This window comes from Oncorhynchus gorbuscha, linkage group LG18, assembly GCF_021184085.1.
Source record: "Oncorhynchus gorbuscha isolate QuinsamMale2020 ecotype Even-year linkage group LG18, OgorEven_v1.0, whole genome shotgun sequence".
Lineage (NCBI taxonomy): Eukaryota > Metazoa > Chordata > Actinopteri > Salmoniformes > Salmonidae > Oncorhynchus > Oncorhynchus gorbuscha.
This window is the reverse complement of record NC_060190.1, coordinates 22,630,378-22,656,921: the sequence shown is the minus strand read 5'-3', so window position 1 is coordinate 22,656,921 and position 26,544 is coordinate 22,630,378. Positions and strand designations below refer to the sequence as shown.

The 26,544-nt window shown below is 47.4% G+C and overlaps 1 protein-coding gene across 2 annotated transcripts in view; it reads left to right on the top strand.

The window, feature by feature from the left end:
• The window catches only part of LOC124003509 (protein bassoon-like), a 130,146-nt gene that overhangs the window by 74,734 nt on the left and 28,868 nt on the right, over positions 1–26,544 (top strand). Inside the window, exons 4-5 of one of the 2 annotated variants that reach the window (XM_046311805.1) lie at positions 4,676–4,885; positions 9,582–16,307. In XM_046311805.1, coding sequence (XP_046167761.1) covers positions 4,676–4,885; positions 9,582–16,307 — 6,936 coding nt within the window. Of the gene's footprint in view, positions 1–4,675; positions 5,519–9,581; positions 16,308–26,544 lie in introns of both variants that reach the window. The other variant, XM_046311804.1, reaches the window with a different exon arrangement.

The following is a 26,544-nucleotide window of genomic DNA, read 5'->3' as shown; positions in this document are numbered from 1 at the left end:
AGGCACTTTCAGATTCTGTATCAGATATGTTGATTGGTCAGGCTTGGTGGCTATTGTTGTGAGTGGCTAATAGACCTTCAGTATCACAAGAGCCGTGTGCAGGGATATGTTAGCTTCGTCCTTGAAAAGTACAGACTCGTTCATTTTTCCCCTCTCTCTCTCGCCAAACCTTTGACAACATCCTTTTTTTTTTTTTTTTAATCTCCTTCCCAGCTGGAGAAAATGGCATTTTCCAACTGCCCACTTAGATCAAAATGCGCTCTAAAAATCTCTAGATCTGACGGAAGCCAAATGTACGGTGTCCACATTATGATAGTCTCAGGCTGTCCTAATATGGACACCATACAATTGGCTGACGTCAGAACTGTTTCCCAGCTCCGTAACGTCATCGACTGATTATCCAGTTTCTGTTAGGTGTCCTGATATGGACACTGCACACATGGCAGTTGGGAACAGCATAATGCTGGTGTCGTGTTTCTTTTCATATCTCTAATGGTTCTATACATCGTGTCTAAATGATGTCTCTGCCTAGATCATTAGCAGCCCTGTTGCACACAGTCCCTAATTAAACCATTACCAACCATGGGAAACATGCCGTAACCATCACCATTATTAGGAGGTATAGTTTAGGCTTAGTTTAGGCTATCATCATTAATAGGCTCGTCCTCTCTGTGCAGTTCACATGAATAACCTATGTCTAGTACAAGTTGGATTTGTTGGGGTTAGCTAGCTAGGTGGTTTTGTGCAATTATTGTTTTATGGTCGACTATATTCTGATTGGCAGGAAGATTGATGCGCTCAATCTGCATCATTTGGTGTGTGCGGTCATCTCCCGAACACAGTGAACGTGCTCCTTGCCGGCGCTTCTTGATTCCCGTTCATGTAGCGCTGTTAGATTTTAACATCCATCGGTATCCCTCTACTAAATGTGTGAGTCTCGGTGTGTTTGGAAAGGTGTGCCAGATATGTTTGAGAGAACAGTGTGTGTGTGTGTGTGTGTGTGTGTGTGTGTGTGTGTGTGTGTGTGTGTGTGTGGGGGGTGCTCAGGTACAACTCAGTGTTTCTGCACCTCATGTTGTTACACAACCATAGCAGAGCACCCCCCCCACCATGGGGGCACACTGGGTTACTAATGAGCCTAGACTGGAGAACACAAGCAAGGAATCACACACACACACACACACACACACACACACACACACACACACACACACACACACACACACACACACACACACACACACACACACACACACACACACACACACACACACACACACACACACACACACACACACACACACACAGCTCTAATCTTGTCCACCAGCCGGCTCTCTCGAACCGTCGGGTTTCATCGCGCCTCAGAACGAGGACTTGACTGGAAGTCTATGGCAGGAGCGGACGAAACAACCGCTGGTTTTAATTGGCTGATCTCTCTGTCCATTCACCATCCAGCATAACCCTTAAAACGTCCTGCCGACATTGTGGACTTCAATGAGCGAGCAGCGCAAGTGACGCAAAGTATGCATCTTAGAAATAGCTTTCACATACGTGCTTTGTACGCCCCCGAACTCGATTGGGCTTCCCAAAAAACAATATGGCCGTTGTGATCGAACATTTATTTTGATTGGCGATTTTCGCCATATTTCAAAGTCCCATCTATTACGGCTGTAGCAGGCTCGCCCCCTCTCCTGCCTCGACATCAACCACACCCCTTTCAAGTCCCGCTTTGTTGCGCGGTTTTCACAGGTTCTATGCGCCTGCAATTATTTTTCTGGGACTGAGGTTGACACGGCTCTAACCTGTTAACAATCACTGTTCATGCACCTACAGCGCAGTCTCACACTTGCACATTTACAATACAGGTGTACATTGACTGATAAACCCTTGCACACACTGACACCCCAAAAAGCAGTCGCATACCCCCGCACTGTTGTATTTACACAATCATACGAAACTCCAACACATTCACTGATTCACTTTCATCAGATGAGAAGGCCAAGGCAGAGGAGCTGAGTAGTGGCGAGAGTGGCACTCCCAGGCCTTATCGCTGGAGAGACTGTACCTGTCAACCGCTGTTCTTTGGGGCCCTCAGATTAACGTCCATATCAGACTGTCTGTTAGTCAGGAGCCTCCAGGGCCCATGGCCCAGACACACAGACAAAGTGACTCAATTATTTCCCTGACTGTGGCACTTTTAGTTTGCTCGTTCTCTCTCTTTTGTTCATGATCAATTCTATTTCCTTATCTCCTCCCTCCTTGTAACATAAACACGCTATCTCTACACATTGTATGCAGGGAGCAGGTTGCAGGTAGAGTAACTCACTTGTGACTTGCCATTCCTCACGCTGCTGCTGCCCACTCAATTCTGGAGTGTGACCAAAATCCGAACACATTTTTAGCTTAACATGTGACATTTAAAGTATGCTGCAGTGAATTATGGGAGCGTAGCAGTGGTGTCCTCCACTCTACGATGGGACCGTTTAACACCTGTGTTGTGCTTTCCTTTATGAGCTTTATGCTGTGGGACTGTTCTGTAGTCTATTGTTATAGTCTTTATTTCCTCCTCGGAGGTTGAAGACGGCATCATAACAATAAAGGAGGGTGTCCTAATATGGACACCGTATAAAGATAAGATCTATGGTACAGTGGTATCGATGGTAATCGGCTACAGAGGTGTTTATGGGGTTATTTGTTATCGCCTTGACGCCAACAATACACGTTACACACAGATGCCATTTCTCCATGCCTTGAGGCTCTGGGCCCAGCTTCACAAGGCGTCGAAGAGTATGGTTGCTATCTAGGATCAGTTTAGCCTTTTAAATCATCAATGAATAAGATTTCATGGACAGGGAGGGAGGGGCCTGATCCTGGATCACTTTGTGAATACGGGCCCGGGGCTACAAACATGGTGCCACCATCTCTCGTTGTGCTTTTCATAACCTGGTAATAGAAGCATTTAAATGTTCCCGTTGATCTGAGAATAAAATATCTCCTGCTGAGACTAAGGCTGTCCTAATACGGACACCGTAGTTCTGTCTCATTGATCAGCTCTTTTAATCGGAAATGGAATCTGTTTCTGCTAATATCCTGTCTTCGATGGGTTTACACCCTTTTTTTTCCCTCAGGCAGAATGTCGACATAATCAATACCTCCATAGAGGTGTGGTGGCAGTGCATTGGAGACTATCTGGTTGTGTCCAAAATGGCACCCTATTCCTTAAACAGTGAACTGCATTTGACCAGGGCCCATAGGAATCAGGTAAAAAGGAGTGCGCTATATAGGAATATAGGATATAGGGTGCCATTTTGGATGAACCCCGCTTTTGATTGAATGCGAGGGGTGACAGTCTGTGTCTAACTCTCTGTTGATGAGTGTTATCTGCTCCGTGAAGGGCTGATTACATCTGAACAGTTGACTGTGGAACTAATTGCAGTTGGGTCTCTGTGTCTCAACACTAATAACCATAGTGCTGATTTGTATTCATGCAGCGGCCGTCCTCCTATGTGCTTCAAAGCGCTTCACATTGTCTGGTGACCAAGCCTTCTCATGCAGATGAAAGGGTTGACTTCAACAACTACAGGGGTTTGAGTCCTTTAGCCAGCTCTGACCTAACCTGCCTGTGCTGTGGCTGCGGCTGCTGCTCGAAGTACCTGATCTGACCTCAAACACGCTTCTTCATAGGTTTACCTTAGATAGTTTGCCCAAAATCTAGGAAGGAACATCTTTCTTGAACCGAGACTTTATCCCAACGGCCGGCTTGTTTTAATCGGAGGTCAATTTATCACAATTTCTGATCCTTTTAATCCGTCTTTGTTATGCTGGTCTTTGGCCATATGGTGTGAGAGGGTGGCTATTTCTTTCATTTAATGGTACCCTAAGATGGTACCCTAAGATGCTTTTAGTTTTTTTTATACCCCTCCATCACTCCCTCTTTATCGGATCAATTTTTAGCAAGAGTAACCAGTCTTCCTCCATATGTGTTGACTCTCATATCAACATAAAGGTCAATGTTAAACAACTCCCCTGTGTTCAGAGTCAGTACACTCCCTGTTAAACGCCTTGGCTCTCTGCCACCACTGTAGTCTCACTGTACAGTACTTTATTGCTTAGCCTAACCACATTGTTTCTACAGTATATTACAGCCATATGAAAGAAGAAGGACATAGTGGGACTGGTATTAATATATAGTGTACTACTTTTGAACAGAAAAAGTACACTATATAGGAAATATGGTGCCATTTGGGACGCAGAGGCAGTGTAAATCAGCAGCCTAAACCTTCTACCAGACAGCTGATTTATGGGGGAGTCGTGTTTTTACATATTTTTTTTTTCCGGTTAGGAGGGCATGCTTCATTTGTAAGCGCTGCTGTGAGCACAGTGGCAGTGCTGACAGCTAGCTATTCCTGTCCTCTTCTATCTCAATGTTACTCAAGTGTACTTTCACTTTGTTTGACAAGTATAGCACCTCTTTTCATCTAACACCGTCCTACTTCTACCCCATTATGTTTCACTACGGTATGATAAAGTCTATGGAGAGTATCAATGTGAACAGAATATATAAATGTTTCAATCGTTGTGGAATAATCGTTAGTTTGCAGACAATGTTTGGTTTTATACAATCCTGTACCATGCAGTTTTCTAAATGTCGCTTTTTGCTCTGTCTGTGTTTCAGAATAAAGAATGGCTCTGCCTGAACTGCCAGACCCAGAGAGCTTTGTCTGGGGCCCTGGGAGACACTCCACTTCCTGCTCCTCAGCCAATGGGATCCCCACGGCACCCGGCTCCAGCCAATCAACCACAGCCTCAGCAGAGTGGGCCCAATCAGCAGGCAGGGCTACGGCCCACTGGTCCTCAACAGCAACAGAAACCACCGGGTGCCCAAGTAAGTGGCCCTCCTTTCTCCCCTGCCAAACAGGCAGGGCCCACCGCCCAAAGCAAGGGGCCTGCTCAACCGTCCCCTGCCAAGGCACAACCCTCCCCTGCTAAAACAGCCCAGCCTTCACCTGCTAAGGGTGAACCCTCCCCAGCCAAACAGACAGGACCCACCACCCAGAGTAAGGGTCCTGCCCAGCCCTCCCCTGCCAAGGGCGCATCCTACCCTGCCAAACAGACAGGACCCACCACCCAGAGTAAGGGTCCTGCCCAGCCCTCCCCAGCCAAGAGCGCACCCTCCCCTGCCAAGCAGACAGGACCCACCACCCAGAGTAAGGGTCCTGCCCAGCCCTCCCCAGCCAAGGGTGCACCCTCCCATACTAAAGCTGCATCCACCCCTAGCAAGGGTGCACCCTCTCCTGCTAAGGGTGCACCTACCCAACCTAAACCCAACCAGAGTGTACCCAACAAGCAGTCTGGTAAGCAGCAGCAGGGCCAGGAGAAAACTAAAGTCACCACCAAACCTCAAAAGGAAGCAGAAGTCAAAGCCTCGCCCAAGAAGGGAGCACCTGAGACCATCACCACATCAAAAGATGAAAGGAAAAAACCTGCTGGAGACTCGCCGAAGTCAAAGCACCATGACGTGAGCGACCTGCAACTTCAACGTCTTTACCTTGTTATTGTTCTTGATTTACCACCAGAATTGTATTTACCTTCATTTCAGTCATTCTTGACAGTCGTCGTCGTCGTCGTCTTCATCATCAACGTCATCCTCTTCGTCATTGTCATCATCTTCATCATGAAATGTTATTGAATAATTTATTTCTCTGTCTATAATCTTGTGCTGAGCGATGAGTGCTTTCTGAGGTCGGTTTGGTTTCAGTTTGATTATAGAGCATTTTTCCGTTTTCGTTTTTTAATTTTTTAAAATTATTAAGTGACATTAAAATGATTTTAGAGCTTTTTAATGGATATTTCAAAGCCAAAAATAGTGAACATTCAATTGCTAAAACATTGAAAATATTCCATTGTCTCTGTCAGCTCCACATTGGCTAGACATCAATAGAAAAATATGAAATAAAATATTCCAGTTGTGTATATTACATAGTTTATATTTGAAGAAACAAAAATAACGTTGGTCAATTTGTTTTTTAATAACCGGTCAATCACTCAGCATTACTATCATCATCATCATCATCATCACTGCCATCAACATCACTATGATCATTACATTATATCAAATAGGAGGCTGCAGGTAGTCTACCAGTTAGAGTGTTGGGCCAGGAACCAAAAGGTAGCTGGTTTGAATCCCTTAGCCCACTAGGTGAACAAAAATCGGTCGGTGTGCCATTGGCACTTAACCCTAATTGCCCCTGTAAGTGGCTCTGGATAAGAATGTCAGCTAAATGACTAAAATGTAAATGACCACCACTGCTATCATCATCATTACAACATATCATTCTTATCCCCCTTCCCCTCGTCATCTCTATCCCCAAGCATCAGCTGTTTACCATGCACCAGGTCTGGTATCTTTTACCTCTCTTTTTATTTCACCAATCATAATGTTAAGCCTGTGTTATCTTTAATATGGTCATCTTTCTCTGGCATTGCGATCGTGATTAATCAGTGTTATTAACATGCAATGCCCTGTTTTTATTTATTTATTATTATTATTATTGTTTTATTTTTTACTTCATCATTATATTTTGATCAACTTGTTCATTTATTTCCGTCATTCTTCAACTGTATTGCAGTGATTGCATTGGGAAAATGTATTGTACAAGCATGTAACAAAAATATCATGTTTTTTTTCTTTGTGTGTTGTTTTGTTTTTTTTGTCGTTTTTTTTGTCACTTTTTTATCTCAAGCTTTTTATTTAGTCATATTTATACAGTGTCGTGAAAAAGTATTTGCCCACTTTCAGATTTTTTTCTATTTTTTGTATATTTTTGATACTGAATGTCATTTGATCTTCAACCAAAACTTAATATTAGATAAAGGGAACCTGCGCTTACAGATAACACAAAATAATATACTTATTTTATTTATTTTATTAAGAAAGGTATGTGTTTGGGTTTCGTCAGACATAATGGTACCCATCTGGCCCAAAAAGTTGACTCAGGTTTGCCAAAAAGCACTTGGAAGTACCTGGATGATCAAGACTCTTGGGAGAATGTTCCTATGGACAGATGAGTTTCAGTATAACTTTTTGGACGACATGGGTCCCGTTATGCCTGGCGAAAACCAAACACTGCATTCCACAGTAAGAACCTCATACCAACGGTCAAGCATGGTGGTGGTCGTGTGATGGTTTGGGGATGCTTTGCTGCCTCAGGACCTGGACGACTTTCCTTAATAGAAGGAACCCTGAATTCTGCTCTGTATCAGAGAATTCTACAGGAGAATGTCAGGTCATCTGTCTGTGAGCTGAAGCTGAAACGCAGCTGGGTCATGCAGCAAGACAGTGATCCAAAACACACAAACAGTGTTGTTTGGACCAGTCAAAGTCCAGACCTAATCCCAATTGAGATTATTATTATAGATTTTTATTTATTTAACCTTTATTTAACTAGGCGAGTCAGTTAAGAATAAATTCTTATTTACAATGACGGCCTACCCTGACCAAACCCGGACAACGCTGGGCCAATTGTGCTCAGCCCTATGGGACTCCCAATCACGGCCGGATGTGATGCAGCCTGGATTTGAACCATGGACTGCAGTGATGCGTCTTGCACTGGGATGCAGTGTCCTTAGAGCACTGTGCCACTCGGGTGCCCAAAGTCCTGCCAGATGTTATGGCAGGACTTGAAACAAGCAGTTCATGCTTGAAAAACCACACATGTGTGCGGACTCCCGGCCACAAACCTGAACCTATAGGGGAGGGTCCGGGAGGGCATCATCAGCCCCCCCTCCTTACGCTGATCCCTTTGCTTCTGTGGAACCGGACCGTGGATCAGCTCGTCGCTGAAGACTCTAGACAGCAGCTCGTCGCTAGAGGCCCCGGACTGGGGACCGTCGCTGAAGACCCCAGACTGGGGACCGTCGCTGAAGACCCCAGACTGGGGACCGTCGCTGAAGACCCCAGACTGGGGACCGTCGCTGAAGACCCCGGACTGGGGACCGTCGCTGAAGACCCCGGACTGGGGACCGTCGCTGGAGACCCCAGACTGGGGACCGTCGCTGGAGACCCCAGACTGGGGATCGTCGCTGGAGACCCCGAACTGGGGACCGTCATTGGAGGTTCCTGACTGGAAACTATCGGCGGAAGCCCTGGACTGGGAACTGTCGCCGGAAGCTCTGGACTGTGGAGGTGCACTGGAGGCCTGATGCGTGGTACCGGTACAGGTGGCACCGGGCTGATGACACACACCTCAGGGCGAGTGCAGAGAGGAGGCACAGGACATACTTGACTATGGAGGCGCACTGGAGGTTCTAGAGCGCAGAGATGGCACAACCCTGGATGCTCACTCCAGGCCGGCAAGTGCGGGAAGCTAGCACAGGGCACACTGGGCTGTGAAGGCACACTGGAGACCTTATGCGTGGGACCGGTACAGGTAGCACCGGGCTGATGACACGCATCTCAGCACGCCCACTCTGCAGCGCTCTCAATGCCAGCACCTCTCTTCGGAATCTTTGTTCGAGCTCCTCACTCGACTCCCTGACTGGCTCCATGTGCCCCTACCAATTTTTTTCTTGGGGTTGACTCTTGTGCCTGCTCCGTTGAGCTATCTCCTCATATCGTCGCCGTTCCACTTTCACTGCCTCTATCTCCTCCTTAGGACAGTGATACTCCCCGGGCCTGCGTCCAGGGTCCTTTTCCATCCTGGATCTCCTCCCAAGTCCACTCCTCCTGTACACGCTGTTTGGTCCATTTCTGGTGGGATCTTCTGTCATGATTGTCGTATGAGTGAGACCAAGGCGCAGCGTGGTATGCGAACATTCTCTTTTAATGAATGAAACACTTAACAAATCAACAAAACCAACAAATGAAACGTGAAGCTATACAATTTAGTGCAGACAGGCAACTAAACATAGTTAAGATCCCACAACACAAATGAGGAAAATGGCTACCTAAATATGATCCCCAATCAGAGACAACGACAAACAGCTGTCTCTGATTGGGAACCATATCAGGCCAATATAGATGTACTAAAACCCCTAGACATACAAAAACCCTAGACATACAAAAACTAGAGTACCCACCCTAGTCATACCCTGACCCAACCAAAATATATAGACAAACAGAGATATCTAAGGTCAGGGTGTGACACTCAGGTTCCCTTTATCTAATATGAGGTTTGGTTGAAGATCTGATAACATTCAGTACCAAAAATATGCTAAAATTTAGAAAATCAGAAAGGGGGCAAGTACTTTTTCACGGCACTGTATGTATTACATTATCTGTTATAGTTGCATGTGCTTTGATGATTGAATTCCTGTCAATGTAATTAGTCTCTTGTGTCTTGCCAGAATCGTAATATATCCTGTATAAGCTCCATTGCTTTAATTCCAACCCCTATCATCTGTGAAACAAATGCTCATAAAAGTGACACTACCGTTGAGTTAGGTGAAACGATAGGAAAGAAAGGGTGCGCTGATGCCTGTAATAGACTTTTTGCTATAGAAACAAAATAAGTCAAGGGGAAAAAGGACTGATGCAAATACCGCCCTCTGACCTCTCTCTCTTTTTTCTCTCTTTCCTTCAGTATTCCAACAAGTCCAGCACACAGAGCCTCAGTGACACGGGCTACTCGTCAGATGGGATATCCGGCTCCATGGGCGAGATCACAGGCCAGATCCAGGAGGATCCGGGGTTGAAACTGAGTGAACGAGGCCCCTCTAGCCCCTCTGAGATAACCAAGCTGGAGAGCTCCATGCGGCCGCTGCTAGAATCAAAGTCCAAGGAGGCTGCAGACCAGGGCCGGGGGAGGCCTCACTCTCTGTCCATTGGCCAGGACGAGGAGTACAACTCGGATGGGGAAGTGTCGGACGATCTCAGCTCAAAGCTGCGACACGACTATGTGGAGGACAGCAGCGAGAGTGGTCTGTCCCCCTTACCGCCCAGGCAGAAGAAGTCCCATAAAGAAATGACAGATGAGGAGTTCATGAGGAGGCAGATCATGGAAATGAGTGCTGACGAGGATGAGATGGAGGAGGAAGAAGGGTACGGCTACCAGAAAACAAAAAACAAAAAGGATTTGGGGAAGGAGAAACGACGCAGCCTCACCCACCATTCCAGTAGTTTTGAAGAGGACACCAAGGGCGCTGATGGTGAAGAAGACGAAGGTATGATGGCTTCCCAAGGAGGCCTGCGGCGGTTTAAGACCATCGAGCTGAACAACTCAGAGCATGACCTCAGAGAGCCAGAGCTGGAGATGGAGAGCCTGACTGGATCACCAGAGGAGCGGTCGAGGGGGGAGTATTCCTCCACCCTACCTGCCACCACTCCCAGCTACACCTCCGGCACGTCCCCTACCTCTGTGTCCTCCATGGAGGATGACAGTGACAGCAGCCCCAGCCGCAGGCAGAGACTGGAAGAAGCCAAGCAGCAGAGGAAGGCTCGCCACCGCTCCCATGGCCCACTCCTGCCCACCATTGAGGACTCATCCGAGGAAGACGAGCTGAGGGAGGAAGAGGAGCTTTTGAGAGAACAGGAGAAGATGAGAGATCTGGACCTGCAGAGGATCCGCAGCACAGCCAGGAAAACTAAGAGAGACAAAGAGGAGCTGAGGGCCCAGAGACGTAGAGAGAGATCCAAGACTCCGCCCAGCAACCTCTCTCCCATCGAGGATGCATCCCCAACAGAGGAGCTGAGACAGGCAGCAGAGATGGAGGAGCTCCACAGATCCTCCTGCTCAGAGTACTCCCCTTCCATGGATTCAGAGGCAGAGGGCTTTGAAATGATGGGCTCTAAGCTCTACAAGTCAGGAAGCCACCACAACCTACCCACGTTCATGTCTCTCTACTCCCCCACTGAAAAACCTACTGCCACTTCACCGTCTGACAAGACACTGAAAAGTGCAGAGGAGGTTTATGAAGAAATGATGAGGAAAGCAGAGATGCTGCAGCAGCAGCAGCAGGGACAGCCAGGAAGGCCAGGTCAACAACAAGGAAGTCCACAAAGGCAACCGGCTGGGGCACCTCAGCCTGGCAATAAACAACATCTAGACACTGGAGCTTCCCTAACACCTGGCTCCAGCCCCACACAGATCTCTGCACCTGTTTCCTTCTCCTCAAACGACCCACGTGGGTCTGGACGAGGGATCCCCCAAGGAATCAGTGTGACACAGCATCTATCGAAAGAAACCCAAGACAGGATGAGGACGCAGACTGCCAAAATAGGGGGTGTTATCCCCCCGGCAGCTGGAAGACCAGGTACTCATGGACCAGCACAAGGGGTGCCTCTTCCTGACCCTGGAGTGCCCTCCATCGCATCCTCCCTCTTCTCCTATTTTAAAGGCCCCAGTCCTCCTGTTTCCCCTGCTCCCTCTCCCTCACAGAGCCCCATTCATTCCCCATCCCCACGACCCACAGGGCCTGGGGTGTCCCCACGACCCTCAGGGCCTGGGGTGTCCCCACGACCCACAGGGCCTGGGGTGTCTCCACGACCCACAGGGCCTGGGGTGTCCCCACGACCCACAGGGCCTGGGGTGTCCCCACAAACCACTGGGCCTGGGGGGTCCCCACGACATTCTCAACCTGGCACTGGTGGCCCAACCTCCCCAATACCGCCACAGCAACATGGAGCCCAGACGCCACAAAGATCAGCGTCGCCACGCCTTGCAAGACAACAGTCCTCCTCCGACTCACCAGTAATGGTGATAACTCTGGGCTCTGAGACCACCACCAGTTCTGCAAAGCCTTTAACTGTAAACTCTTCCACTTCGCCCCTGTCCTCGCCAACACAGGGTATACGTCAGCCCATGTATCAGCAACATACTCCTTCAACAAGCTCCCCAACATCCACACAAATGCACCCACTGCACCAAACCCCTCAACCTGGTTTACAGAGGCCCCAAACTGCAGAGAGGGTTAATGTTGGTATGAGCATGACAATGACAACCACAGCTGCCACATACAGTCGTGGGTCAATGTCAATGGAAAATATCTCCCTATGTAGAATCTCCAACGTTCCAGGTACCTCTAGGGTCGTGGAGCAGGGCCAAATTCAAATGCATCCGACTGGACCTGCATCTGTGGTGGACCTGAGAGCACCAATGAAGCCTGCCCCAATCATCATGACTGACCAGGGCATGGATCTAACGTCTCTGGCAACTGATACAAGGAGGTATTCTCTCGATGCTGAACAACCACCCAGCCGTCACACAGCGGTGCAGGACCTGAATGCAGCCATGAACCTGAATGCACAAGAGCAGCCGCATGTGTCTGCGTCCACTCCAACAACAGTCACCGTGGCAGCCTCCATGTTTATATCTCAGCCGAAGGGGCATCCAGTGGTTTACGGAGATCCCCTTCAGAACCGTGTGGATCTGGGGCAAGGCGTGGGATCAGCAATGTGTCTTACACAAACTAAGACACCCATCACTGACCCGTCCATTCCCAAGATTGACGCATGTCTGGAGGATTTGGGCATCCAGCAGCAGCAACTCCAGATGCAGCAGCAGAAGCTCCTACAGCAACAACAGCTCCTCGAGCAGCAGCTCCAGCAGCACCAGCAGTCCTCTTTCGCTCGCTATAACCTAGCAAACCAGGTCCAGCCGCTGTTGCTGAAGAAAGACCTGGTGGTGAGCCAGACAAGCATTGGCATTGCTCAGCCTGTGGTCAGTGTCAGTGCAATTCCTAGAGTATCTCCCTTACCTCCTCAGCCAGTGTCTGTGGCTCCACCTTCCTCTAACACTCTGCATGACTATTGTCAGGGTGGGCTTGCTTTGGAGTTGAAGAACAAGCCCACGGTCATGAACCTGTCCACGGGAAAGCCCCATGTCATGATGGTCCAACTGGAAGACCGCAATACATCTCAGGTGGCCACAGTGACTCAGCTAGTCAAAGAGCCTCCTCCTCCTCCCCAGGTCCTGGATCTCACTGGTGGACAGATGCAGAAACCAGAGAACCAAGTGGCTTGTTGTGACGTTGTTTACAAGTTACCCTTCGCTGGTAGTTGTGCAGGGAACTTAACTCAGAAAAATCTTACCACTGAACCTTCCCAAGTCACCCTTCCACCCCCTGCTCCACATTACAGTGTAAGCCAGCAGCAGCAGCAGCAACAGCAGCAGCAGCAACAGCAGCAGCAACAGCAGCAGCAACAGCAGCAGCAGCAACAGCAGCAGCAACAGCAGCAGCAACAGCAGCAGCAGCAGCAACAACAACAGCAGCAACAACAACAGCAGCAACAACAACAGCAGCAGCAGCAACAGCAGCAGCAGAAACAACAACAACAACAACTTCAACAACAGCAACATCATCATCATCAACAACAACAACAACCTGGAAATAATGGCTACCAGACATCAAGCATGCAAGGAGCACCAGATGAGCTTAAACCAATGCAGGGGGTCCCTCCATACCCTATACCCCCTGGAGGGAGACTTCAACCTTCCATGTCTGACACCAACCTGTCTAATGCAGGGCTTCAGTACTATCAGAGGACTGACCCTGGGGACTTGGCTGTGGATCTGAGCACCATGAATCAAACCTACGAAGGAGGATATCTTGGCATGGGTGCGCAGTATGGATCCTACACAGACTTACGTCATGAAGGAGATGTTACAGGTCCTCCCTTACCCCTGCGAAGATACGGCTCCATGTCCAACATCAACCAAGACTATGGCTATGGTCAGGTAGGTTTACCGGATGCCAACCTGGCACAGTATAGTGCCACCACTGCCAGGGAGATCAGCCGAATGTGTGCAGCTCTGAACTCTATGGATCAGTTTGGTCAACGGTACAGCAACCCTGACATGATGCAGTATGGTGCTGGAAGAGGAGCAGGCCCTGCAGCCAGGCTCAACCTACAGCAAAGTTTAGCATCAATCCGAGCCAACCTACTCTATGCCCCTGACGGCAGGCCCACAGCACACGGCCAAGCCCTAACCAATCTGATCAATGCCAGACAAGCAAGCATACGGGCCTTATATCCATCTGCAATGAGAGGAGCTGATGGCATGACATACTCCACCATCAACAGCCCAATAGCCTCTACCTTGCCAATAACCACCCAACCTTCCTCTGTTCTGCGACCCATGCCACGAGGAATATACCGACCTTACCCTGCAGGTGTGACTGCTGTACCACTGGCTAGCCTCACTAGGTTGCCTCATGTGACCCCAAGGATGCCTTTGTCTACACAGGGACCTTACGGTTACGCTTCTCCCAACCAGTTTCCTACAACAGCGGGTGTTCCTGGAAATGTACCTGACACAAGCACCTCCACTCAGGAAGCTCCTGTCTACCTTGGGAAGCCTTTGGAAACCGTCACTGTGCACACAGCTGCAACTTTACCACCGGCCCACCCGGTTTCTCATATGGGTGGACAGATTGTACAAACTACTGCAATGGCAATTCAGTCTGCAAACCAACAGACCCCCCAAACTCATATCCAAGTGCAGAAAGTTACGACACACCCCCTTACACAAACTCAAATGCAAGCCCAAATACAGCAACAAATGCAGTCCCAAATACAGCAACAAATTCAAACTCAAATGCAACAACAAATACCAACTCAAACTCAAGCTTTATCCCTGACTCAATCCCAGTCCCAGCTAATAACTCAGCCTCAGCCCCAGGCTCTAGTGCAGCACCAGACTCAGCTGCAGCCCCAGACCACACTCCAGGCTGCAGCAACCAGCACCACCATTGCTACTTCCGTAGACCCAGAGCTAGAAAAGGTAGAAGAGCGTTTGAGACAGCAGCAAGAGCAGATGCTGCAGATGGAGCGAGAGCGTGTGGAGCTGGAGAAACTTCGGCAAATGCGCCTGCATGAGGAACTGGAGAGAGACCGCATGGAGCTCCAGAGGCACAGGGAGAAAGAACAGATGTTGGTGCAGCGCGAGATTCAGGAGCTGCAGACCATCAAACAGCAAGTCCTGCATCAGCAGCAATCGGAAAGGGAGACCCAGCTGGTCATGCAGAGGGAACAGCTAGCCCAGCAGAGGATGCAACTGGACCAGATCCAGTCGCTGCAGCAACAGCTCCAGCAGCAGTTGGAGGAGCAGAAAAGGCAGAAGACTGCAGTGGTGGAGGCAGCAGCTGCAGCCGCAGCAGCCGAGGCAGCTGCTGCATCGGCAGCAGCAGCTGCTACAGCCACTACTGCTCAAGGGTTAGTAGTTGGAGGAGGAACCCCACAAGGTTTCATCATCTGTGACCAGAGTGGTAGGGTGATTCAACAGGAGGGCCAAAGTGTGCAGTTCTGGCAACCCCACATGGAAGGGCAGGTGGTCCAAACAGTGGTGACCCCAAGGCCTATACCTAGCTCTGCCTCTGAGATGTCCTTCAGAAATAGTGAGGATCAGGCGGAGTCCAGGGTCATGAAGAAGCGGAACTCCATGCCTCGTCTTAGGGACGAAGCAGAGGAGGAGCCAGTGAGGAGGATTGCAGATAGCTGCGTGCAGACGGATGATGAAGATGGTGAGGACAGGTATATGAACCGTAGGGGCAGGAGAACCAGGCGCATCGCTGACTGCAGCGTCCAGACAGATGACGAGGATCAAGCAGAGTGGGAGCAACCGGTCAGGCGCAGGAGGTCACGCTTCTCCAAGCACTCAGACTCTAGCGCGGAGGTCAAATCCGACGGAATCTCCAAAGTGTCTTCCTCTAGCATAGCCATTCAGACCACCAACGACTCCTCATGCCAGACTGAGACAGACCAGTTGGGCAGGGTCTCACCTGCAATCCACATTACTGCGGCTGAGACAAACAAGGTGGAGCTACTACACTACATCTCTGCACCTGAGAGAACCCATAAGGGTGAGAGCTTGGCCTGTCAGACCGAACCAGAGGTCCAGTCTCAGGGGGTGGTGGCCCCTCAGCTCAGTGTCCCCACCACCATCAGCCCATACTCCACCACCATGCAGATGGTAGGCTCCACCCCATCTCCTCCCCAAGGGGTGGCCAAGTTTGAAAGGAGGAAACCGGATCCTCTGGATATCGGCTACCAAGGCCAGCAGCAGAACGAGTCCCCATCTCGCCAGCCTCCCAAGTCTCCTCAGGTGCTGTACTCCCCTGTGTCCCCACTGTCACCCCATCGGATGCTGGAGACCACCTTCACCTCCCAGGAGAAACTCAACAAGGCGCACGTCACACCCCAGCAGAAAGCCTTCACTGCCGAGTCCCCTCAGCGTCATCAGAGCCTCCCCAGGCCCATCAAGAGTGTGCAGCGCTCCATGTCAGACCCCAAACCCCTCAGCCCCACCTCAGAAGACCCTGCCAAGAACAGGTTCTCACCGTATCATCAGCAGGCCCTCTCCAACAGTCAGGTATGTAATAAGCGTTATTATTATTATGCGTTATTATTTCACTTTCACTTCAGTAACATTAAAACCCTGTGAGAACCCCGATTGCAAAGTTGAAACAGGTCCTACCCTGCAAAAAAATATACAAAATATATTCACGTCACCAAATAACAGATTAGAACACACTGTTTTGCAAAGGTGGTCTACAGTATCCTACAGTATCCTCAACAGGACTCTCTGGCGTAGCACCATAGTGTAGCCGGAGGACAGCAATTTTCCGTCCTCTTCTGGGTACATTGACTTCAATACAACACTTAGGAGCTTAATGGTTCTCACCTCCTTCCATAGACTTACCCAGTAATTATGACGACGTCCGGAGGAATCGGAGCTCTTGCAGCATGGATTGACATGTTGTCCACCCAATCAAAGCATCAGTGAATGAATCTAGTAATACAAGCATAAGATACAGATAGATAGCACTCCAGTGCATAAAATGTGTTGAGTAGTTGACTCAAAAAGAGAGAAAGACAGTTGAGCAGTTTTGAACAAATTCATTTCTTAAAAAGTTAAGGAGAAGCAGCAGACAGAGAGCTACAGTGCTTTCAGAAAGTATTCATACTCTTAATTCATAACTTTTCCACATTTTGTTGTTACAGCCTGAATGTTAAATATATAATAATAATAATAATATATGCCATTTAGCAGACGCTTTTATCCAAAGCGACTTACAGTCATGTGTGCATACATTCTACGTATGGGTGGTCCCGGGGATCGAACCCACTACCCTGGCGTTACAAGCGCCATGCTCTACCAACTGAGCTACAGAAGGACCACAATATATTTTAATTGAGATTTTGTGTCACTGGCATACACACAGTACCCCATATTTTTTTTGTTTTTAGAAATGTTTACAAATGAATTAAAAACGAAAGCTGAAATGTCTTAACTCAATAAGTATTCAAACCCTTTATTATGGCAAGCCAAAATAATTTCAGGAGTAAACTTTTGTTTAACAAGTCACAGAAGTTGCATGGACTCATTCTGTGTGCAATAATAATGTTTAACCTGTTTACCCTACATATATAATTATCTGTGAGGTCCCTCAGTCGAGTACTGCAATTCAGACACAGATTCAACCACAAAGACCAGGGAGATTTTCCAATGCCTTGCAAAGAAGAGCACATAGTGGTAGTCATTAAATACCCCTTTGAGCATGGTGAAGTTATTAATTACACTTTGAATGGTGTATCAATAGACACAGTCACGACAAAGATACACACGTCCTTCCTAACTCAGTTGCAGGAGAGGAAGGAAACCGCTCAGGGATTTCACCATGAGGCCATTTAAAGAGTTTAATGACTGTGATAAGAGAAATCTGAGGATGTATCAACAACATTGAAGTTACTTCACAATACTAACCTAAATGACAGAGTGAAAAGGATGCCTGTACAGAATACAAAATATTTCAAAACATGCATCCTTTTTGCAATAAGGCACTAAATCTCTATTGCACTGCACACTGCCCTTTTCCACCCCTCCTGTATTCCCTGTTCACTCATGACTGCACGGCCAGGCACGGCCATTATTAAGTTTGCAGATGACACAACAGTGGTAGGCCTGATCATCGACAATGAAAAGACTGCCTATGGGGAGGAGGTCAGAGACCTGGCTGTGTGGTGCCAGGACAACAGCCCCTCTCTCAACGTGATCAAGACAAAGGAGATGATTTTGACCCCCCCCCCCCCATTCTCATCAATGGGGCTGCAGTGAAGCAGGTTGAGAGCTTCCAGTTCCTTGGTGTCCACATCACCAACAAACTAACATGGTCCAAGCACACCAAGACAGTCTGGAAGAGGGCACGACAAAACCTATTCCCCCACAGGAGGCTGAAAAGATTTGGTATGGGTCCTCAGATCCTCAAAAGGTTCTATAGCTGCACCATCGAGAGCATCCAGACTGGTTACATCACTGCCTGGTATGGCAACTGCTCGGGCCTCCGACCACAAGGTACTACAGAGGGTAGTGTGAACGGCCCAGTACATCACTGGGGCCAAGCTTCCTGCCATCCAGGACCTCTATACCAGGCGGTGTCGGAGGAAGGCCCTAAAATTTGTCAAAGACTCCAGCCACCATAGTCATAGAATGTTCTCTCTGCTACCGCATGGCAAGCGGTACCTGAACACCTAATTAAATGGCTACCCAGACTATTTGCATTGCCCCCCCCACTTTACACCGCTGCTACTCTCTGTTGTTATCATCTATGCATAGTCACTTTAATAACTCTACCTACATGTACATGTTACCTCAACTAAACGGCGCCCCCGCACATTGACTCTGTACCAGTACCCCCCTGGATATAATCTCACCATTGTTATTTTTCTGCTGCTCTTTAATTACTTGTTACTTTTATATCTTATTCTTATCCATATTTTTATGGTTAGGGGCTCATAAGTAAGCATTTCACTGTAAGGTATACACCTGTTGTATTCGCCGCATGTGACTAATACATTTTTATTTTATTTGATTTAAAGTATAACTGCAAAACATATAGTAAAGAAATCCAACATAACACATCAATAGGTACCACTCTTCATATTTTCAAGCATGGTGTTGGCTGCATCATGTTATGGGTATAGAGCTAAGTACAGGCAAATTCCTAGCGAAAAACCTGGCTCAGCCTGCTTTCCAACAGACACTGGGAGACAAACTCACTTTTCAGCAGGACAATAACCTAAAACACAAGGCCAAATATGCACTGGAGTTGCTTACCAAGACGACATTGAATGTTCCTGAGTGGCCTAGTTACAGTTTTCACTTAAAATGACTTGACAATCTATGGTAAGACTTGAAAATGTCTGTCTAGCAATGTTCAACAACCAACTTGACAGAGCTTGAAGAATTAAAATAATAATGTGCAAAATTTGTACAACCCAGGTGTGCAAAAATCTTAGGGACTCAAAGCTGAAATCACTGCCAAAGCTGATTCTAACATGTATTGACTCGGGTGTGAATATTTATTGAAGTTAGATATTTATATTTTTCATTTTCAATATAATTGCTTAAATGTATTGAAACATGTTTTCACTTTGTCATTATGGGGTATTGTGTGTAAATGGACGAGGACAATAGGGTAGCCTAGTGGTTAGAGCGTTGGACTAGTAACCAGAAGTTTGTCAGCTCAAAACCCCCGAGCTGACAAGGTACAAATCTGTCGTTCTGCCCCTGAACAGGCAGTTAACCCACTGTTCCCAGGCCGTCATTGAAAATAAGAATGTGTTCTTAACTGACTTGCCTGGTTAAATAAAGGTTAAAAAAATATAATTCAGACTGTAACACAGCAACATTTGGAATAAGTGAAGGTATGTGAAGGTATTAACTGTTAAACTGCTTGCTGTACAATGTACTTGTAAAGGGAAAGGGGGATAACTAGTCAGTTGCACAACTGAATGCATTTAACAAAAATGTTTCATTTACATTTAACCTAGCCCCTCTGAATCAGAAAGGTACTGGGGGGCTGCCCGAATCGACATCCATTGGCCACCCAGGAAGCAGTTGTTGGGGGTTAATTGCCTTGCTCAGAGACATTTATAGTATGATATTATGGGGAATGGGAATAAGATGAATACTAACATTTACATTTAAGTCATTTAGCAGACGCTCTTATCCAGAGCGACTTACAAATTGGTGCATTCACCTTATGACATCCAGTGGGACAGTCACTTAACAATAGTGCATCTAAAACTTAGGGGGGGGGTGGGGTGAGAGGGATTACTTAACCTATCCTAGGTATTCCTTAAAGAGGTGGGGTTTCAGGTGTCTCCGGAAGGTGGTGATTGACTCCGCTGTCCTGGCGTCGTGAGGGAGTTTGTTCCACCATTGGGGGGCCAGGGCAGCGAACAGTTTTGACTGGGCTGAGCGGGAGCTGTACTTCCTCAGTGGTAGGGAGGTGAGCAGGCCAGAGGTGGATGAACGCAGTGCCCTTGTTTGGGTGTAGGGCCTGATCAGAGCCTGGAGGTACTGAGGTGCCGTTCCCCTCACAGCTCCGTAGGCAAGCACCATGGTCTTGTAGCGGATGCGAGCTTCAACTGGAAGCCAGTGGAGAGAACGGAGGAGCCGGGTGACGTGAGAGAACTTGGGAAGGTTGAACACCAGACGGGCTGCGGCGTTCTGGATGAGTTGAAGGGGTTTAATGGCACAGGCAGGGAGCCCAGCCAACAGCGAGTTGCAGTAATCCAGACGGGAGATGACAAGTGCCTGGATTAGGACCTGCGCCGCTTCCTGTGTGAGGCAGGGTCGTACTCTGCGGATGTTGTAGAGCATGAACCTACAGGAACGGGCCACCGCCTTGATGTTAGTTGAGAACGACAGGGTGTTGTCCAGGATCACGCCAAGGTTCTTGGCGCTCTGGGAGGAGGACACAATGGAGTTGTCAACCGTCATGGCGAGATCATGGAACGGGCAGTCCTTCCCCGGGAGGAAGAGCAGCTCCGTCTTGCCGAGGTTCAGCTTGAGGTGGTGATCCGTCATCCACACTGATATGTCTGCCAGACATGCAGAGATGCGATTCGCCACCTGGTCATCAGAAGGGGGAAAGGAGAAGATTAATTGTGTGTCGTCTGCATAGCAATGATAAGAGAGACCATGTGAGGTTATGACAGAGCCAAGTGACTTGGTGTATAGCGAGAATAGGAGAGGGCCAAGAACAGAGCCCTGGGGACACCAGTGGTGAGAGCGCGTGGTGAGGAGACAGATTCTCGCCACGCCACCTGGTAGGAGCGACCTGTCAGGTAGGACGCAATCCAAGCGTGGGCCGCGCCGGAGATGCCCAACTCGGAGAGGGTGGAGAGGAGGATCTGATGGTTCACAGTATCGAAGGCAGCCGATAGATCTAGAAGGATGAGAGCAGAGGAGAGAGAGTTAGCTTTAGCAGTGCGGAGCGCCTCCGTGATACAGAGGAGAGCAGTCTCAGTTGAATGACTAGTCTTGAAACCTGACTGATTTGGATCAAGAAGGTCATTCAGAGAGAGATAGCGGGAGAGCTGGCCAAGGACGGCACGTTCAAGAGTTTTGGAGAGAAAAGAAAGAAGGGATACTGGTCTGTAATTGTTGACATCGGAGGGATCGAGTGTAGGTTTTTTCAGAAGGGGTGCAACTCTCGCTCTCTTGAAGACGGAAGGGACGTAGCCAACGGTCAGGGATGAGTTGATGAGCGAGGTGAGGTAAGGGAGAAGGTCTCCGGAAATGGTCTGGAGAAGAGAGGAGGGGATAGGGTCAAGCGGGCAGGTTGTTGGGCGGCCGGCCGTCACAAGACGCGAGATTTCATCTGGAGAGAGAGGGAGAAAGAGGTCAGAGCACAGGGTAGGGCAGTGTGAGCAGAACCAGCGGTGTCGTTTGACTTAGCAAACGAGGATCGGATGTCGTCGACCTTCTTTTCAAAATGGTTGACGAAGTCATCTGCAGAGAGGGAGGAGGGGGGGGGGGCGGAGGATTCAGGAGGGAGGAGAAGGTGGCAAAGAGCTTCCTAGGGTTAGAGGCAGATGCTTGGAATTTAGCGTGGTAGAAAGTGGCTTTAGCAGCAGAGACAGAGGAGGAAAATGTAGAGAGGAGGGAGTGAAAGGATGCCAGGTCCGCAGGGAGGCGAGTTTTCCTCCATTTCCGCTCGGCTGCCCGGAGCCCTGTTCTGTGAGCTCGCAATGAGTCATCGAGCCACGGAGCGGGAGGGGAGGACCGAGCCGGCCTGGAGGATAGGGGACATAGAGAGTCAAGGGATGCAGAGAGGGAGGAGAGGAGGGTTGAGGAGGCAGAATCAGGAGATAGGTGGGAGAAGGTTTGAGCGGAGGGAAGAGATGATAGGATGGAAGAGGAGAGAGTAGCGGGGAGAGAGAGCGAAGGTTGGGACGGCGCGATACCATCCGAGTAGGGGCAGTGTGGGAGGTGTTGGATGAGAGCGAGAGGAAAAGGATACAAGGCAGTGGTCGGAGACTTGGAGGAGAGTTGCAATGAGGTTAGTGGAAGAACAGCATCTAGTAAAGATGAGGTCGAGCGTATTGCCTGCCTTGTGAGTAGGGGGGAAGGTGAGAGGGTGAGGTCAAAAGAGGAGAGGAGTGGAAAGAAGGAGGCAGAGAGGAAAGAGTCAAAGGTAGACGTGGGGAGGTTAAAGTCGCCCAGAACTGTGAGAGGTGAGCCGTCCTCAGGAAAGGAGCTTATCAAGGCATCAAGCTCATTGATGAACTCTCCGAGGGAACCTGGAGGGCGATAAATGATAAGGATGTTAAGCTTGAAAGGGCTAGTAACTGTGACAGCATGGAATTCAAAGGAGGCGATAGACAGATGGGTAAGGGGAGAAAGAGAGAATGACCACTTGGGAGAGATGAGGATCCCGGTGCCACCACCCCGCTGACCAGACGCTCTCGGGGTGTGCGAGAACACGTGGGCGGACGAAGAGAGAGCAGTAGGAGTAGCAGTGTTGTCTGTGGTGATCCATGTTTCCGTCAGTGCCAAGAAGTCGAGGGACTGGAGGGAGGCATAGGCTGAGATGAACTCTGCCTTGTTGACCGCAGATTGGCAGTTCCAGAGGCTACCGGAGACCTGGAACTCCACGTGGGTCGTGCGTGCTGGGACCACCAGAGTAGGGTGGCCGCGGCCACGCGGTGAGGAGCGTTTGTATGGTCTGTGTGCAGAGAGGAGAGAACAGGGATAAACAGACACATAGTTGACAGGCTACAGAAGAGGCTACGCTAATGCAAAGGAGATTGGAATGACAAGTGGACTACACGTCTCGAATGTTCAGAAAGTTAAGCTACGTAGCAAGAATCTTATTGACTAAAATGATTAAAATGATACAGTACTGCTGAAGTAGGCCAGCTGGCAGTGGGTGCGTTGTTGACACTACACTAATCAAGTCGTTCCGTTGAGTGTAATAGTTTCTGCAGTGTTGCTATTCGGGGGCTAGCAGGCTAGCTAGCAGTGTTGTTTACGTTACGTTGCGTTAAAAGAACGACAATAGATGGCTAGCGAACCTAGAAAATCGCTCTAGACTACACAATTATCTTTGATACAAAGACGGCTATGTAGCTAGCTAAGTAGCTAGCTACGATCAAACAAATCAAACCGTTGTACTGTAATGAAATGAAGTGAAAATGTGATACTACCTGTGAATGCGACCGGGTAGTTGAGTTCTATTCAGAAGACGTTGGCTAGCTGTTGGCTAGCTGTTGGCTAGCTGTTGGCTAGCTAGCAGAGTCACCTACGTTAAGGACGACAAATAGCTGGCTAGCTAACCTCGGTAAATTAAGATAATCACTCTAAGACTACACACTCTAACTACACACTCTAAACCTAAACAACACAATTATAACTAACAGTGTTGGGAAGGGAACGCAGCAGTGATTGAATGAGGGTATGAGGCGTTGAGGTGTTCAGAGTCTTGACTTCAGTGCAGGACAGGCTCATTATGGATGAATGGTGTTGGAGAACAGCTCAACTTCTGCTGAGGGCAGGACAGAATTTGACTGGGAGGACAAAAAACTATTACACAGTTAGAAAAAAAGAGTTAAGAATGAGTTAATACAATCAAGGAGTAAAATCATTGATGTGTAATAATGTGATTGTGTATGTGTCTCTGATTGACTACATACGGTAATGACAGAAAATTGACAGGTATAATCACAGTGCTTGGAGAGGAAACATTCAATGTGCCAGATTCATGAGACGTGGCTTCAGTTCATGTCAGGAGAGATTCCACACAAGATCTCAACTGGCAGCTTCATTAAATAGTAACCGCAAAACACCAGTCTCAACGTCAACAGTGAAAAAGCCATATCTCAGACTGTTCAATAGAAATAAAACATTAAGATGGGGAAAAATAACACAGACACGGCAGAGGAACTCTGCCTAGAAGGCCAGCTTCCCGGAGTTGCCTCTTCACTGTTGACAATGAGACTGGTGTTTTGCGGGTACTATTTAATGAAGCTGCAGTTGAGGACCTGTGAGGTGTCTATTTCTCAAACTAGACACTCTAATGTACTTGTCCTCTTGCTCAGTTGTGAACCGGGGCCTCCCACTCCTCTTTCTATTCTGGTTCGTTTGCTCTGTTCTGTGAAGGGAGTAGTACACAGCGTTGTACGAGATCTCAAGTTTCTTGGCAATTTCTCGCATGGAATAGGCTTCATTTCTCAGAACAAGAATAGATTGACGAGTTTCAGAAGAAAGTCCTTTTGAGCCTGTAATCAAACCCACAATTGCTGATGCTCAAGATATTCAACTAGTCTAAAGACGGCCCGTTTTATTGCTTCTTTAAAACCTGTTAATCCTACCCCCTACTTTTTCGAACATTCTGTAAAAATCGCGCAACATTTCAGCGTCCTGCTACTCATGCCAGGAATATAGTATATGCATATGATTAGTATGCGTGGATAGAAAACACCCTGACGTTTCTAAAACTGGTTAAATCACGGCTGTGACTATAACAGAGCCTGTGTTTCATCGAAAAGCGCAAGAAAAACTGATCACTGAAAACTGGAAAAAGTATCAATGCGCCACTTGCATGTATTGTTGGGAAACCAAATTACATGGTGCTGAGATTGCAAGTCCTACAGCTTCCACACGATGTCGCCAGTCTTGTCAATTGCCTGGGCTTTGTTTCTTGGTCAAACGAGTAAGAGAGAGCCCATTCCTTCCGGTCTCCGACAGGATGTTTTGGATGAGAAATTTTCGACCATGAGTTCAAGACGTGGAGCTATTGAATGCACATCACCCCGTGATCAATTTTATAGATTATTAATGTTTACTAATACCTAAAGTTGGATTACAAAAGTATTTCGAAGTGTTTTGTGAAAGTTTATCATCAACTTTTTTAATAAAAAAAATGACGTTGCGTTTTAAAACAGTCTTTTTTCCTGTATCACACACTTTTCATAGATCGATATTTAGGGTATATATGGACCGATTTAATCTAAAAAATACCCAATAGTGATGTTTATGGGACATCTAGGAGTGTCAACAAAGAAGATCGTCAAAGTTAATGAATGTTTTATATTTTATTTCTGCGTTTTGTGTAGCGCTGGCTATCCTAATTATTTTGTTTACATCCCCTTCAGGTATTTCGGGGTGTTGCATGCTATCAGATAATAGCTTCTCATGCTTTCGCCGAAAAGCATTTTAAAAATCTGACTTGTTGGCTGGATTCACAACGAGTGTAGCTTTAATTCAGTACCCTGCATTTGTGTTTTAATGAACGTTTGAGTTTTAACGAGTGCTATTAGCATTTAGCATAGCACATTTGCATTTCCAGATGGCTAGATGGGACGCCTGCGTGTCGGGTGGAGTTAAGAGGTTAATGAGGACACCAGTTTTCAGCTGTGCTAACATAATTTAAAAAGGGTTTTCTAATGATCAATTAGCCTTTTAAAATCATAAACTTCGATAAGCTAACACAACGTGCCAATCGGAACACAGGAGTGATGGTTGCTGATAATGGGCCTCTGTACACCTATGTAGATATTCCATTCAAAATCAGCCTTTTCCATCAACAATAGTCATTTACAACATTGACAATGTCTATCCTGTATTTCTGATCAATTTGATGTTATTTTAATGGACAAAAAACTAGATTTTCTTTCAAAAACAAGGACATTTCTAAGTGACCCCAAACTTTTGAACGGAAGTGTATATATACAATATATATACAGTATATATATATATATATATATATATATATATATATATACACTTTTGTTCAAAACTCAGAGGCACTGAGTTTGAATGACTTTACTGTATATATATAGTCATTAAAACTCGTTTTTCAACTACTCTACAAATTTCTTGTTAACAAACTACAGTTTTGGCAAGTCGGTTAGGACATCTACTTTGTGCATGACACAAGTCATTTTTCCAACAATTGCTTACAGACAGGTTATTTCACTTTTAATTCAATGGTATCACAATTCCAGTGGGTCAGAAATGTACATATACTAAGTTGACTGCCTTTAAACAGCTTGGAAAATTCCAGAAAATTATGTAATGGCTTTAGAAGCTTCTGATAGGTTAATTGACATAATTAAAGTCAATTGGAGGTGTACCTGCGGATGTATTTCAAGGCCTACCTTCAAACTCAGTGCTTCTTTGCTTGACATCATGGGAAAATCTAAATAAGTCAGCGAAGACCTCAGAAAAATAAATTGTAGACCTCCACAAGTCTGGTTCATCCTTCGGAGCAATTTCCAAACACTTGAAGGTACCACGTTCATCTGTACAAATAATA